General features: G+C 35.3%; 1 protein-coding gene across 4 annotated transcripts; it reads right to left on the bottom strand.

Moving 5' to 3' along the window:
* Window positions 1-335: 335 nt before the first annotated feature.
* Window positions 336-4,423, bottom strand: LOC113293510. Of its 4 annotated transcripts, none has more exons than XM_026542123.1 (6): window positions 2,814-3,058; window positions 2,297-2,386; window positions 1,491-1,554; window positions 1,065-1,207; window positions 920-978; window positions 336-844 (listed from the first exon to the last, which is right to left on the bottom strand). In XM_026542123.1, the coding sequence occupies exons 3-6, from the start codon at window positions 1,516-1,518 to the stop codon at window positions 694-696; spliced, it is 381 nt and encodes a 126-aa protein (XP_026397908.1). In that variant the 5' UTR covers window positions 1,519-1,554; window positions 2,297-2,386; window positions 2,814-3,058; the 3' UTR covers window positions 336-693. The 4 variants fall into 4 exon arrangements, with proteins under 4 accessions (XP_026397908.1, XP_026397911.1, XP_026397912.1 ...); XM_026542126.1 differs by having other exon boundaries at window positions 2,322-2,386; XM_026542127.1 differs by lacking the exons at window positions 2,297-2,386; window positions 2,814-3,058 and adding an exon at window positions 4,408-4,423.
* Between the last annotated feature and the right edge of the window lie 12,708 nt (window positions 4,424-17,131).

The raw sequence follows: 17,131 nt of genomic DNA, 5'->3' as shown, positions 1-17,131 counted from the left end.
GGTATTTGGTCCGTCTCATGACTGTGGTTGCTCTTAGATTGGTCCTTTTTTAGTGACTACCCAAACAACATGTTTTAATCAAAATCTCAACAAAAAGAAACATCTCAACAACATGGGATTTTGTATTATCCAAATATGTGATTACGTTTTAAAAACAAAAATTATAAGCCACACGAACATCAAAAAATGATAAGAGGAGATAAATGTGGACAGAGATAGAGATAGAGATGAACACTGCAGAAATGTTAGTGGTTGTCCAGATAAGGAAGAAAAAACGAACAAATAGAAGTCATGCATTAGATAAATTTCAAACAGTATAATCAATGTGCAAAGAATCATGCAATATTAGGTACAATAACATTAGACACACCAACCTTTTGTCTTTATCATTGTTTCTAGCATTCTAAGCCTTGGATTAATATTCAACGCAAGCCAAAGATGTACTTAACTCCTTTGATGAAGACACGGATATTTATCTTCTCAGGACGTAATATAAAGGAGATGGGTTGGTGATATTAGATGGCCCATATGTCTCAACTCTCTTGATTTAGTTTGAGCTCGCTATCTTCTTCTTATACTTCGATAAAATTGTACCCATTATTTAGTACACCACAGTGAAACAAAAGAGAGCAAACATGGTAACCTCATTGGTCTCCATGAAGTCTACTTCATTCCATCGTATTGAAATCATGGTCATCCAGGGATGCCCTTCCTCCTTTTCAGGCAGCTGGTTGAATCTCTTTGTAGGTGCTTATCGGGAAAATTTGGGAAGCATTGCAGGTTAACTTTGGGGCCACTGGTAGGTCCGCGTTGGCATAGAAAGGTATTGTTGAGACATTGGAAACTAAGAAAAAACACAACTTAGCTAGAGACAACATAAAAAAATGTCGATATCAAATCCATAGATGCGCAATAATACCTGTGACCAGCATTGCGAACTGTGACCAGCATTGCGAATCCATAGATGGTCATAGGAACCTGTAAGCTAAACAATGTAGATACCCAATCCATAGATGTGCAATAATTCATAGATGGTTATAGGAACCTGTAATCTAAAGTATTACCTGTGACCAACATTGCGAACTGAGAGCTTTTATTGGGGAGATGGAAGTGTGAGGCACGAATGTTATTTTTTGGGGAATTTTAAGTTGATTCATATAGCTTGTCACGAGAATTTCCATGGTGTTTTTCTGACCTGAAGTGTCATCTATACCACAATCAAATGCACCATTATGAGAGACGCAGACAAATTAGAGAAAATCTCTGAAATCAAATATTCCAACAGGGGGTTCATTTCCACGCTAAATATCAGTGTAGAAACGAACATCAAAGATAACAATGGAATTATTATCGGCAGAAAAATTATAATCATAAAAAAGCCCTACTAAGCGACTAAAAAGTGCAACTACAGCAGAGTATCCCAAGCATTGTTTGATACATGTGAACAAAACACGGACTACATTCCATAGTACATATACATAAATCCTTACCTTGAAGATCCCTTCGAACAAATCCCATGCGGCGTGACCACTATTTTCTTTTGTGCTTCTTCACCTGTGATAAGACAACAAAAAAATTAGTTCTACTCAAAAGAAGAACGATTCATTATTTGCTTCACTTATGATAAGACAAAAATAGAAAAATGCACAATGCTAAGCAAAAGAACAAAGAGAAAAAGAGTATCAAAACCAAGCAAATAACTTTCAAGCATATTATGTGTTATACAGGTTGATACATTGATGTTAATGATGACTCCGATTAGACAATATGAAGACAAATAACAAAGAATTCTATCAATTATTTACGTTTGCCTAACGTAAATCCCAGCAAAATATAAAATCAACATTTTTTTTAATAAAAACAAAAATAAACAGAAGGAAATGATGGAGGATATCACACGGTGAAGTGATATATTTAACCATTGATAAAGATTAACTTGAACTGTTAGATTAATAACTCCAATTGCATTTTTGCTTTTAAGTTTAAATCCTTTTACACGTGTTAACTGGTCAGCGATAAATATTGGTCATGATCAAGAGATGATGCCTGGATATATATGGATTTTCAGTATGCGAGGATGAGAGAGACACAAATAAATTAGAGAAATTTTTTGAAATCACGTATATTCCAACATGGGTTAATATCTTCCAAAATAATGTAAATTCCTAAATTAGAATGACTTGTTAAGAAAAACACAGTTGAAATCTATTAGAAGAAACAAAGAAAAACACCATGAGAAAATTTAGAAATTCAGTTATACATTATGAAAAAAAAATCTGGTGAGAGCCATGTCTACCTCTACTTAGTGCAAAGAGAATCACCCATGAGATGTGGCATTCCAGTTTCTTCTAAACCCATTGCTAGTTGAAACTAATTTGTTGTTTACCTGCAGAAAAAGAGAAAGAATGTAAGAAATTACTTAAGAGGAAAATAGTTCCAGAAATTTACTTTTTACAATACGAAAATGTAGAAATTCACATTAAAAGTTCCATCACCTACGACTCTTTCAAACTCTCTGCAAAGTTTCAAAACAATATCAACGGTATGATTTCCACCAAAACACATAGCTTTTCAGCAACCTAAGGCATCTCAAAAATCCCCTCTAATGAAAGGAGAAGAGGACGAAACTCTCACCTACACCAATCTAACAGACATGATTTCTTTACAATTTCAACCAAAACACATAGCTCAACCATGTGAAATGAGGGTTGGGCTGCTCACTCTCATAGCGTACTCCCAAATGAACGGTTCCTCACCAAGGAACTACATACTACTAATGTTAAAAGAAGGGTCCTAAGTTAATCAACAATTACCTATGACATTTAGAAGAGCATTTAGAGATGCAAAAGATCTGAAATTGTGCAGGCAATGAAAGATTTTGGCGAAGACTCAATTCCTTACATACTCGTTCATCCAGGATAACCATATCCACAATAGTAACATCTAAACTCTTCATATTTCTTGGTAACTCAACATGTGATGAGGCAGGATTTTGCATTCACCAATGGGTTGAAAACAGTTGGATCGGTCCTGCGTGGCTGATAAGGATACCTTTTTCAGTTAAGTGAGGCACAACAGTGTTAGAAGAACAACTAAAAGTGATATGAATCAAACAATTGATAATAGTTGAAAAAGAACAACCACAAATGATAGAAATTACACAAATGCCTTATCTTACAAAAGATAATTGATAACAGCTATGGCTTGACTACTGCAGATTAAAACATGGAACTGTTTGCTGGAAAATTTAAATAATATTAAGGTCAGCCGACGAACGGAAAGAGGGGATTTATAAGCATTATTACCTTGGTGTGTGACCATTCATTTTATATTAAAATAGGTTCTCATCATCCAAAAATGAATATGCATTATAACAAACAGTTGATGTGACTAAACAGATGAACTTTGAATAATTCAATTCAAACGAAATGGAATAATTCGATTGAGATTTACCTGAGATATACGCCTTTCTGTAAACTATAAATCCGTGATGCACCAATAACAAAAGAAAAATCTACAACAACAAAATCAGTCAATGCTTTTGGAAGAGTACCAAATTAAAAAAAATGATACAACAATATCAAAAGTGGATTGGTAGGCATTGAGAATCTGCGCAAGATAACTTTTTGGGGGGTTTATGTAGTCGAATATTTTAAGGGATTGGCAAGGAAACATAATGGTGTTTTCGTAACGTCTGAATATTTTAAGGGATTGAACAGTGGTGTTAATGGTTTTTATTTTTCTATAACGGAAGAACTATCGGAGCAGAAGAAGGCAAAGAAAATGTTTATTTCTGGCAAGAAGAGATCACAGACGTCGGATAGGAGCTTAAAAAGGGGGTTAGTTCTGAGCCACAATTTTTCTTCCGATTAGACAATATGAAGAAAAATAACAAAGAATTCTATCAATTATTTACGTTTTCCTAATGTAAATCCCAGCAAAATATGAAATCAACTTTTTTTTTAATAAATCTGAACAAAAATAAACAAAAGGAAATGATGGAGGACGTCACACGGTGAAGTGATATATTTAACCATTGGTAAAGATTAAACTGAATTGTTAGATTAATACCAATTGCGTTTTTGCTTTTAAGTTTAAATCCTTTTACACGTGTTAACTGGCCAGCAATAAATATTGGTCATGATCAAGAGATGATGCCTGGATATATATGGATTTTCAGTATGCGAGGATGAGAGAGACACAAACAAATTAGACAAAAAATTTGAAATCACGTATATTCGAACAGGGGTTAATATCTTCCCAAGTAATGTAAATTCCTAAATCAGAATGACTTTTTAAGAAAAACACAGTTGAAATCTATTAGAAGAAACAAAGAAAAACACCATGAGAAAATTTAGAAATTCAGTTATACATTATGAAAAAAAATCTGGTGAGAGCCATGTCTACCTCTACTTAGTGCAAAGAGAATCATTCATGAGATGTGGCATTCCAGTTTCTTCTAAACCCATTGCTAGTTGAAACTAATTTGTTGTTTACCTGCAGAAAAAGAGAAAGAATGTAAGAAATTACTTAAGAGGAAAATAGTTCCAGAAATTTACTTTTTACAATACGAAAATGTAGAAATTCACATTAAAAGTTCCATCAACTACGACTCTTTCAAACTCTCTGCAAAGTTTCAAAACAATATCAACGGTATGATTTCCACCAAAACATATAGCTTTTCAGCAGCCTAAGGCAGCTCAAAAATCCCCTCTAATGAAAGGAGAATAGGACGAAACTCTCACCTGCACCAATCTAACAGACATGATTTCTTTACAATTTCCACCAAAACACATAGCTCAACCATGTGAAACGAGGGTTGCGCTGCTCACTCTCATAGCGTACTCCCAAATGAACGGTTCCTCACCAAGGAACTACATACTACTAATGTTAAAAGAAGTGTCCTAAGTAAATCAACAATTACCTATGACATTTAGCAGAGCATTTAGCTATGCAAAAATCTGAAATTGTGTAGGCAATGAAAGATTTTGGCGAAGACTCAATTCCTTACATACTCTTTCATCCGGGATAACCATATCCACAATAGTAACATCTAAACTCTTTAGATTTCTTGGTAACTCAACATGTGATGAGGCAGGATTTTGGATTCACCAATGGGTTGAAAACAGTTGGATCGGTCTTGCGTGGCTGATAACGATACCATTTTTCAGTTAAGTGAGACACAACAGTGTTAGAAGAACAACTAAAAGTGATATGAATCAAACAATTGATAATAGTTGAAAAAGAACAACCACAAATGATAGAAATTACACAAATGCCTTATCTTACAAAAGACAATTGATAATAGCTATGGCTTGACTACTGCAGATTGAAACATTGAACTGTTTGCTGGAAAATTTAAATAATATTAAGGTCAGCCGACGAACGGAAAGAGGGGATTCATAAGCATTATTACCTTGGTATGTGACCATTCATTTTATATTAAAATAGGTTCTTATCATCCAAAAATGAATATGCATTATAAAAAACAGTTGATGTGACTAAACAGATGAACTTTGAATAATTCAATTCAAACCAAATGGAATAATTCGATTGAGATTTACCTGAGATATACGCCTTTCTCTGAACTATAAATCTGTGATGCACGAATAACAAAAGAAAAATCTGCAACAACAAAATCAGTCAATGCTTCTGGAAGAGTACCAAATAAAACAAAAACAAATATGATACAACAATATCAAAAGTGGATTGGTAGGCATTGAGAATCTGCGCAGAATAACTTTTTGGGGGGTTTATGTAGTCGAATATTTTAAGGGATTGGCAAGGAAACATAATGGTGTTTTCGTAACGTCTGAATATTTTAAGGGATTGAACAGTGGTTTTAATGGTTTTTATTTTTCTATTGGAAGAACTATCGGAGCAGAAGAAAGCAAAGAAAATGTTGATTTCTGGCAAGAAGAGATCACAGATGTCGGATAGGAGCTTAAACAGGGGGTTAGTTCTAAGCCACGATATTTCTTCCGATTAGAAAATATGAAGAAAAATAACAAAGAATTCTATCAATTATTTACGTTTGCCTAACGTAAATCCCAACAAAATATGAAATCAACATTTTTTTTAAAAATAAATCTGAACAAAAATAAACAGAAGGAAATGATGGAGGATGTCACACGGTGAAGTGACATATGTAACCATTGATAAAGATTAAACTGAACTGTTAGATTAATAACTCCAATTGCATTTTTGCTTTTAAGTTTAAATTCTTTTACACGTGTTAACTGGTCAGCGATAAATATTGGTCATGATCAAGAGATGATGCCTGGATATATATGGATTTTCAGTATGCGAGGATGAGAGAGACACAAACAAATTAGAGATTTTTTTTGAAATCACGTATATTCCAACATGGGTTAATATCTTCCCAAGTAATGTAAATTCCTAAATCAGAATGTCTTGCTAAGAAAAACACAATTGAATTCTATTAGAAAAAACAAAGAAAAATACCATGAGAAAACTTAGAAATTTAGATATACATTATGAAAAAAAAATCTGGTGAGAGCCATGTCTAACTCTACTTAGTGCAAAGAGAATCACCCATGAGATGTGGCATTCCAGTTTCTTCTAAACCCATTGCTAGTTGAAACTAAGTTGTTGTTTACCTGCAGAAAAAGAGAAAGAATGTAAGAAATTACTTAAGAGGAAAATAGTTTCAGAAATTTACTTTTTGCAATACGAAAATGTAGAAATTCACATTAAAATTTCCATCAACTACGACTCTTTTAAACTTTGCAAAGTTTCAGAACAATATCAAAGGTATGATTTCCACCAAAACACAAAGCTTTTCAGCAACCTAAGGCAGCTCAAAAATCCCCTCTAATGAAAGGAGAAGAGGACGAAACTCTCACCTACACCAATCTAACAGACATGATTTCTTTGCAATTTCCACCAAAACACATAGCTCAACCATGTGAAATGAGGTCTGGGATGCTCACTCTCATAGTGTACTCCCAAATGAACGGTTCCTCACCAAGGAACTACATACTACTAATGTTAAAAGAAGGGACTTAAGTTAATCAAAAATTACCTATGACATTTAGCAGAGCATTTAGAGATGCAAAAGATCTGAAATTGTGCAGGCAATGAAAGATTTTGGCGAAGACTCAATTCCTTACATACTCGTTCATCCAGGATAACCATATCCACAATAGTAACATCTTAACTCTTCAGATTTCTTGGTAACTCAACATGTGATGAGGCAGGATTTTGGATTCACCAATGGGTTGAAAACATTTGGATCGGTCCTGCGTGGATGATAAGGATACCTTTTTTCAGTTAAGTGAGGCACAACAGTGTTAGAAGAACAACTAAAATGATATGAATCAAACAATTGATAATAGTTGAAAAAGAACAACCACAAATGATAGAAATTACACAAATGCATTATCTTACAAAAGAAAATTGATAACAGCTATCCTACTGCAGATTGAAACATGGAACTGTTTGCTGGAAAATTTAAATAATATTAAGGTCATCCGACGAACGGAAAGATGGGAAATAAGCATTATTACCTTGGTATGTGACCATTCATTTTATATTAATATAGGTTCTCATCATCCAAAAATGAATATGCATTATAACAAACAGTTGATGTGACTAAACAGATGAACTTTGAATAATTCAAATCAAACGAAATGGAATAATTCGATTGAGATTTACCTGAGATATACGTCTTTCTCTGAACTATAAATCTGTGATGCACCAATAACAAAAGAAAAATCTGCAACAACAAAATCAGTCAATGCTTCTGGAAGAGTACCAAATAAAACAAAAAAAAATATGATACAACAATATCAAAAGTGGATTGGTAGGCATTGAGAATCTGCGCAGGATAACTTTTTGGGGGGTTTATGTAGTCGAATATTTTAAAGGATTGGCAAGGAAACATAATGGTGTTTTCGTAACGTCTGAATATTTTAAGAGATTGAACAATGGTGTTAATGGTTTTTATTTTTCTATAACGGAAGAACGATTGGAACCGAAGAAGGCAAAGAAAATGTTGATTTCTGGCAAGAAAAGATCACAGACGTCGGAAAGAAGCTTAAAAAGGGGGTTAGTTTCTGAGCCACGATTTATCTTTCCATTTTGAAAGCAATTGCAACCGTTGATCTCTGACAAAGGCCCATGTGGAGCCGTTAGATTAGACAAAAACCATTTGTTTTTATAAGATAGATTATTTTTTGAAACTTCCTACTGGGTCGTGGTTTGCTCACCCATTTTCCTCCCTTTCCACAGAGAATGAAGAAAGACTAGCCGTAAAAGAAATTATTTTGTAACACGGGGATTTGGATATTGCGTTTTGAATAACAAGTTATGCACTTTTGATTATGTACTTATTTTACAGTTGTGTAAATTTCAAAATAAAGATTACATTTCTTACAGTAAAATTTTATTTGAGTTTGAATTTAAGATTTTTATTTATTCAAAATGTTTTAGAACGAAAAATCTGGTCCTGCACGAGTGGTGGTCCGGAAATTTGGACTTGCTAGATGGATCGGACCCGACCCACAAGGTCGAATCCATGTCCGCTGGAAGTCCGAAAATCCGGGCTGTCACAGTTGGTATCAGAGCATGGTTTCAATTTACTTGGACTGTGCGTGTGGACTTACTAGTTTTCGAAATTTTTATTTCCTAAAAAAAAGAATTATTTTTATTATGTTGGATGATTTCATTTTTGAAGTTTTAAGCAGCCAAAATAATATTTAGGGTTTTAATCTTCGTGCTTTCATATGTTTTATTCTTGTTTTATTTATTTTGGGGAATGGGGTAAATAAATCAAAACACTTAACATAAAATTTTGTGCTAATGAAATTTCCATTTCGACCTACTTTAACTTTATTGATTTTTGGAATTTGGGACAAATTCCTTTTTAACGGGTTAATATTGTAAGACCCGTGTTTTTGGATAGTAGTTTTCGAACCTTAAACCGGTAAAATCCAACCTGTGTAGCGTTGGGTGCGTATTTCTGAATTTGGGTGTTTATAACTAAATTTAAGTAATAGATAAAAAGGCTAGCTCTTATCTCTGTGGTGGTTGGGAATAAGGATTCTCTTTTTAATTTGCTCCTTATGAATTTTGTGGGATGTTCTCTAGTAGTTGCAAATCCATTCTCATAAATCTCACGTGTATAAAAATTCATTCTCTCTCTCTCTTATTTGTTTTATTGTTAGGGTTATTAAATATTTAATATATTTTCTAAGAAAAAACCTAAAAGTTATTAGCCTAGTGTTTGAGGGTGAAAACGGTTTCTGCTGATTTTGGTAATTTTGAGTGTGTGGGTGAGAAACGAGTTTAAGCCCTAAACAATGTACTGCAAGGGAGTAATTTAGATTCGAGAGATCAAACTGTACAAATCCGGTCTAAACCAAGAAATGGTCATTCCAGACTTGCTTCGGTCACAAAGTGAAGGAGAAGGGTTGGTTTTGGGGAGAGAAGAGAGTATTGAGACCAGAATAGTTGATTCTGGAAGAGTAGTTGTTTCACGACTTGTATCAGAAAGTGGGAAGCTAACAGATGGAAAGCTAGCAAATGTTTTCTGAGTGTTGTATGCTCCTGACTGAACTTGTTCTTCGGTGGAAATAAGTAATGCCTATTTATACAAGTCGAAGTGAAAAGTACTCTGGTCTCATTAAGAAATGGAAAACGGGTGAGTAAATGGGAGGAGGTGGTAACCGGTGACGCCTGGAATTGATGTCCCATAAAAGAAAGCGTTTCACCATTACTCTATGTATTTACTAACCGCCTCATCCTTATGACACTTTCTTATAACGGGCGTAGTGTACGTCGCACGCTGTAAACCGCCAAACCAACACCCAATGAGTATCCCCCAGTTTATGACATGCGTTGATGTCTTGAGCGTTTTCATGGAAAACATGTAGAACATTGTTGTTGTCTGACAAGTTGAGCTTGGGAGACTTGCCGGCTCGGTGGTGACCTTCGACGGTCGAGATTTTGTATCTTACGAGGAAAGGTAATCGTTGATTATTGCAACCCTTCGTTTGGTAGCCAATGACATGAAAGCATGATCAGTATCGTGACCAAAAGTTAGAGTTTTGGCTTTGTTTAGGCGCGACCAAACTAGGGCCAAAGGTTGCCATGCGTTAGCTGGTAACCTTCGACGGCTAAGACCTGCACCTTAGATGAAAGAGTGGCTGTTGATTGTTGCAAGCCTTCGTTTTGGTAGCCGCATAGGAAGGCCGGAATGGTATGGCGTGGCAAGGTGGTTGGCATTCCATTGGCACATGTGGCATGGCATGCCTTGGCGCGGTTTGGCGTGGAAAAAATTAGGGTTTTGGGCCAAATGTTACCATGCGTTGTTTGGCGACCTTGGACGGCTAGGATTTGCATCTAGAATTGAAGGGTGGTCGTTGATCGTCGCACGCCTTCGTTTTGGTAGCCGCATAGGGGAGACCGGCATGGTATGGTGCGACAAGGTGGCTGGCATGCCATTGGCACGTGTGACATGGACGGCATGCCTTGGCATGGTTTGGGCGTTGGGCCAAAGGTTACCATCCGTTGGTTGGCGACCTTGGACGGCTAAGATTTGCATCTAAGATGGAAGGGTGGCCGTCGATCGTCGCACGCCTTCGTTTTGGTAGCCGCATAGGGAAGGCCGACATGGTATGGAGCGGCAAGGTGGTTGGCATGCCATTGGCACATGTGGAATGGCATGCTTTGGCGCGGTTTGGCGTGGCCAAAACTAGGGTTTTGATCCAAAGGTTACCATGTGTTGTTTGGCGACCTTGGACGGCTAGGATTTGCATCTAGTATTGAAGGGTGGTCGTTGATCGTCGCACGCCTTCGTTTTGGTAGCCGCATAGGGAAGGCCGACATGGTGGGGCCAAGGCAAATGACGCGGACGGCTTGGCATAGTGGGGCCAAGGATTTATCATGGACTGCTTGGCATGGTGGGGCCAAGGCAAGGTGCGGTTGGCTTGGCATGGTGGGGCCAAGGGTTTGGCATGCCATTGGAGCATTGTGCGGCTAGCATGGTTGGGGACAAGGCAAGGTGCGGTTGGCTTGGGATTGTGGGGTCAAGGGTTTGGTATGCCATTGGCGTATGGTGCGGCTAGCATGGTTGGCATGCCTTGGCGCGGTAGACGTGGCTGGCATGGTTTGCCATCGGCACAGTGGTGCGGATGGCATGGTTGGCATGCCTTGGCGCGAAGATGTGGCTGGCACGGTTTTCCATCGGCACAATGGTGCGGCTGGCATGGTTGGCATGCCTTGGCGCGGTAGCATGAGAATTAGGGTTTGACATAGATGATGTCAGTCGATGTTAAGGGTTCTGCCGTAGAACGTGACCCATAAAAAAAGGTACCCCGGTAATTCTTGCGTAGGCATGCTGATTGATTCAATAAATGTGCTAATGGTCATAGTGACGTCACGTCAGATGTACAGTTTTACGATTTTGACCCTAAGCTAAAAACCACCATCAACACCTAGTCGTCCTCTTCTCCATCTCTTTTTTATCTCTATTCTTTCTAATTTTCTACAAAATAAGAAAAAGAAATTCTACTCCATTAATCTCTTGGGAAGCGTGTTGGTGCATCAAGTTTATGGATTGATATTTTGAGGTAGGGGTTTCTACGTAATATTAAAAACTAAAATGTTTTGGCATGGATTTTGGTTTGAATCATGATTTATATTTTCTTATATGTATGTTGTAAGGGTTTCTACCTAATATCAAAATAAAATCTCTTTTAGCATTAAATTTTATTTACATCATGATCTATTATTTTTGTTTTGATTTATATACATACCGTGCTATTTCAGCCCGATCTTTGTGTTTTTACATTAATTAGGTGGTTAAAATTTATTTTCTGATGAACAACCGAAAACAGACCTCTCCCAGCGTCTGGGATATATAGATATGTTCGATCTCTTATCAAACGATTCAAACCCATGAATCGATCTGTCTGGTTTATTTCATAAACATCCAAATTAATAATATCTATCTTGCAAAAACAAATGATTTTTGCCCAATCTAACGGTTTTGAATTGCCTTTTTCCCAGTAATCAATGGTTCGCATTACTTTCAGAAAGTAGGAAAGGGGAGGAGATAAATCGTGGCTGAGAATACACCCGTCTTCCACGCCCTATCCAACGTCTCAGATTCAATTTCTTAAATTCTTCTCCCTTAATTTCCATCAGTTACTCCTAGGGCACTCAACTTAGTTAGCACCACCATGATTCCGTTTAATGGCTCATACGTTATCAAAATAATCGTTCATCCGTTACCAAAATAAAAAATAAACATTAACAAACATCATTACCGATTGTTCTACATAAACCTCTAAAAATCATCCTGCACGGCTTCCCAGTGCTTTCCAATCTCCCTTTTCTCTATCAGGATCTGTTCATGTAAGTTTCTGTGGTTTGGGGATTTTTCCAAGGAAATCTATCTAATTTTTATACTGTTGTTACTATCATGTTAACCCAACTCTAAGTTTAGGGTTTAAAATTACCAGTTGATTTTGTTCTTAGTTTTTGTTTTATACATAATCACTCCAAAATTGACTTGAAAGTCATTGTAACTTGATTTCGTTAAAAAAAAGTCCGACTATTTATTATACGATGATTATCTCTATTGGGCCCATGTGAGAATCTGGTTATATTTAGGATATTGCTAAATATCTAATCCATGATTTATATAAGGAATTAGTATCCTATTTATGCTCTTCCTTGATGGACGGTCGAGATCTAATGTTTAATACTAAAATCCTAGGAACTTGGTCCTCTCTCTACCTATGAAAGGGAAACAATAACCATTACTATTGTATCCAAGGATTTTACTCATTACGGCTAAGGTCAAGAGAGAGAAACCATGACCTCCACAAGGTATTACCGCTGCTACAAAGATGATCGGTATCGTAACACGGATTAGCGCTACCAGGTATTCTCCATTAACAATTCTTGCATATTTTATTGTGTGATTATCATGAAGTTCAACGATCCCAAATTACGTTTCTATAAATTAAATCTTATAGTTGGTATCAGAGCTATTGTAAGCTTTGTCATTTATCTCTGTTATAAATTTCAGTTTTTGTTCTTATTAATTTTTGATTATGATTATTTTGTATACTTTTAATGGTCCATTTTTTGGAAGATAAAATTGTTTATCACCTGATGATTTTTTGCGTTACTGTGTACATCTATTAATTACATTATGAATCTCAATCCGTGGATGTTTTATCGAACATTCATCATTGAAATTGAGAGGCAATTATAGAGAAAGTGAAAATCATAAAGTCTGATAAAGGTGATGAATATTGTGAAAGGTATGACAAAACAGGATAATATCCTAAATCTTTTATGTAGTATCTCCAAAAGTTTGGATTTGTTACTCAATACACAAGGCCAACTTATCCTTGGCATAATGGTGTATAACAAAAGTCAAAATCATACTTGTATGCATGGTTAGAAGCATGATGAGTTATGCATGATGACCACATATCAGTGAATGTATGTTCTTTCAACAACTGTGTAATTTAAATAGATTTCCAAGTAAAGCAGTTTCAAAGACACACTTTGGACTAGAATGGATGGAAACCTAGTTTAAATCACATTTAAGTTATGGTTGTTCAGTTGGAGGTGAGGGCTTACATTCCAAAGAATGAAAACTGATTTTGGAAACTATTATTGGTTCATTGGTTTTCCTAAATAATCCAAATGGTATTCTTTAACGTTTTAACCGTAGTATGAGACTTATTGAAACCGAAAATATAATTTCGTTAATGATGGCATAATCAGTGGGAGTACGTGGATATATCTGTTCAAGAAATCATGATAATGATCCCTTTATTTAAGATTTTTATACATATTGTGAATCTTCTCATTATCAGAATGTTAGATAATGAAAGACCACAAATTACTGATCCAATACTCCATAATATAACTACTATCAATAAAGAATTTTTTTGATAACAACATGAACCAGCATTAAGAAGGTCTCAACGGAGATTGAAAGAAAGTTATTCATATTGTTTCAGTGATTTTCTTACAAGAATTTATTACATTTTGATATGGAATGGCAAAGACTCGGTTTTAGGTTCACAAATATTATGTGTAATAATTTTGATTAACGGATTGATGCCATGTGAGCAAAAATCATTAGTTGAAAGTCAAGTCTCGGATATTGTTTAATTGCTCGAAAGACACAAATCAGTTGTATGAAAGTGGGTTTCTGACCTAATACGACTGTAATAGCAATTTTAAACGGTATAAAGCAAGACATATTTCCAAAGATTTTACACTGAAACGATGCATTAATTATAAATAAGTTTTTCTCTCGTGTCAAAGAAATACTTATTCAAAATTATCATAGTATTATTAGTAGCTCAGTATGACCTAAGAGTTGCATTAATTAAATGTGAAAATAGCCTTTATTAATGATAAATTTTAGTCTACAAATTTTAGAAATCAAAGTATGAAATTTAAGCAGCCTCCCAGAGTGGTATATGAAATTCAACAAAACTATAAATGTTTCAAGTTTTGGATGAAATTATTACAGATTTATGCATATACCTCAAGATCAGTGGGAGAATTTCATACTTTTGGTCTTGTTTGTTAAGACATACTACCTACGAGTAGTGATCTTGACTTTATGCAAATCTCTATATTTTTGAAATAAAGGATATCAATGAAGCTTACCATGTAATAGTAATATCATATGGATTACTAAAGCTCTCATATAAGGCATATATCGAATATTCGAAGAATTTTGAGATAATAACATATATTTAACAGATTTTATTTCATGTTGGATAGAAGATATAAATTTAATCTTCATTACGTCTTAATTCTGACATGAAACTTATAACAAGTTGTTGATATGTTAACTAAATGCCTTAAGAATCGAAGAACAAATTACGGGAAAGATATCAAGAATTTTGAGATACTATCTTAACTTTTATTTCTTATAATTAGTCAGTAAACCCGACTAAAGTTGATTGGGTTTTCAGACTTCATTTTTGTGGATGTATGGATTCTATAAATGGAGAATCCATTAATGCTAGTCCACAATTGAGTTTGAATATTTATGATTGCGAGACTTAGAGACTTAAGGTTTGTCTCTACATTGCTGAAATTTATCGTCTTAGATTCGCAGCATCAAAGCACGATATGTATACGAAGGGAAAAAAACACATGAACCTTGAGTATATATGCGTGAATTAGGAAATTCAGAAACAATAGTTGTTCATTTATCTCTTAAGCACAATTGCATTCGGCCATGCACTTAATGAATAATTACCTTTTAAGACCTCTTAAGAAAAGATTAAAATCTCAGGTCTGTGGGAGTAATTTTTTATTGAACTCAACTAATTTATGTGCTTACTTTTGGACACTTATTGAGCTCTTATTAATGTTATTCTGAATTATTTCTGTATCCATGTTTAGTATACATTTATGTGAATGGATGAATGTTAACAGAAATCGTCTTTCTCAAAGACAACACTGGACCATTATGATACTCCTATTTAAGGCCTAGTTGAGCAAGGTACTCATGTTGTGGTACATGGAAGGGAACATGTTGATAACAAGACAATGTGCAACCGCTATGACCCGCATGAATAGCTTATTTGATCAAGGTATTACGTTAACCACTAAAGTTATTATTTAGCAATTACCCGCGCCTTATGTTTCTTGCAATTAACCATTTATAGATTATCACATGGACCAGTGGGAGAATGTAAGATAATTTCTTATACGATGATTATCTCTATTGGGCCCATGTGAGAATCTGGTTATATTTAGGATATTGCTAAAGAACGATTTTTTGGGGACCATGGTTTTTTTTGGGGGACCATGATTTTATTTTGGGTAAAGAGACTAGAAGTAAATCTAGGTCACCCCTTATCTATATATTTATACTAATACCTAAATTACCCTCCTGATTAATTTTGGGTGATGATTAGTTAGTGTTAATAATAGTTAGTGTAATGATTAGTGAGATGATTAAGTTAAAGATAATTAGTGAGATTAAAAAATCAGATGTTTTTTTTTTAAATAAGTAGAATTATTGAGAGAGTAAAGTTAGAGAAGATGAAGAAGGAAAACATGAAAAACGATGGATTTTACCAACCACAACCGGAGGAAGGGTATGTGGGTACCCAGGTAGGCTTCAAACTTAGATAATGTTGGTTGAATTGCTCCAAACTTTCAAAAAAAAAATGAAATTCTTTATGTAGATTTGGGCCAGTTCGGTTACCATATGTCAAGAACATGTAACCGAACACACCTGAAAGTGTAGTTCAGTTACGTTTTCCAAACACGCAGGTTACCGAACTCTCTCGTTAATGGAGGTTTTGGTCGTACAGTGTAATGTTCGGTTACCTAGGATAAAATGGTAGGTAACCGAACTTTGAACTTAACAATTTATTTGGGTACATCTTGTGTGTTCGGTTAGTTCGCAAACTTCAACGTAACCAAGTTCCCAACCGAACTGCAAGTTAAAAATAACCTAGTGTTAGAAGTTCGGTTGGTTCGCAAACTTCAACATATTTTGCGAATCAACCGAACTGGGCTTATATATGCATATATGCAATTAGGCAAACGTTCGGTTACTACGAAATTTATTTCTTGGCGAATTAGGTAGAGTTCGGTTACGAAGTTTCAAAGGTAGAGTTCGGTTACAAAGAAAACTTAACATTTTTGCGAACGAACCGAACTTGTGGACTTCTCATTATTTTCGTAAACTAAAGTTCGGTGATATCCTTATTTTCCGAAGGAACCGAACTTATGGACTTGTGTTGTTCTAATACAAGGAGTTCGTTTAAAAGTATTTTTTTGCGAATCAACCGAACTCTGAGTTCGGTTAAGAAAAAAATAATTCTTGATAACCGAACTTTTCTCTGAAAAAAAACCCTCCATTAAACCTCTTTGCAACTTCCATTTTCAACTCATTTTAATGATTACTTCTCATTTATTCAACCAAAAACGAATGACAAGTAATAGATTTGTGAGAATATCTTTGTTAATGTTTTAAATTAATCTATATATATATATATATATAGTGGTAGTGTTGGTTGGTGGTGGTGGTAATCAGAGGTGGTGGTGGTAATCGGTGGTTGGTGGTGGTGATAATCGGAGGTGGTGGTGGTGGTAATCGGTG

Source organism: Papaver somniferum, chromosome 7 (assembly GCF_003573695.1).
Source record: "Papaver somniferum cultivar HN1 chromosome 7, ASM357369v1, whole genome shotgun sequence".
NCBI lineage: Eukaryota > Viridiplantae > Streptophyta > Magnoliopsida > Ranunculales > Papaveraceae > Papaver > Papaver somniferum.
This window is presented reverse-complemented; position numbering and strand designations above follow the sequence as displayed.

What these genes read in the sequence shown, in the direction of transcription:
- LOC113293510 (XM_026542127.1), bottom strand. Translation starts at nt 1,518, where the DNA reads ATGGGATTTGTTCGAAGGGATCTTCAAG. An exon ending in GTTCGCAATGTTGGTCACAG is followed by an intron (nt 979 to 1,064) that starts GTAATACTTTAG and finishes TTTAGCTTACAG; the next exon opens with GTTCCTATGACCATCTATGG. An exon ending in GTTCGCAATGCTGGTCACAG is followed by an intron (nt 845 to 919) that starts GTATTATTGCGC and finishes GTTTTTTCTTAG; the next exon opens with TTTCCAATGTCTCAACAATA.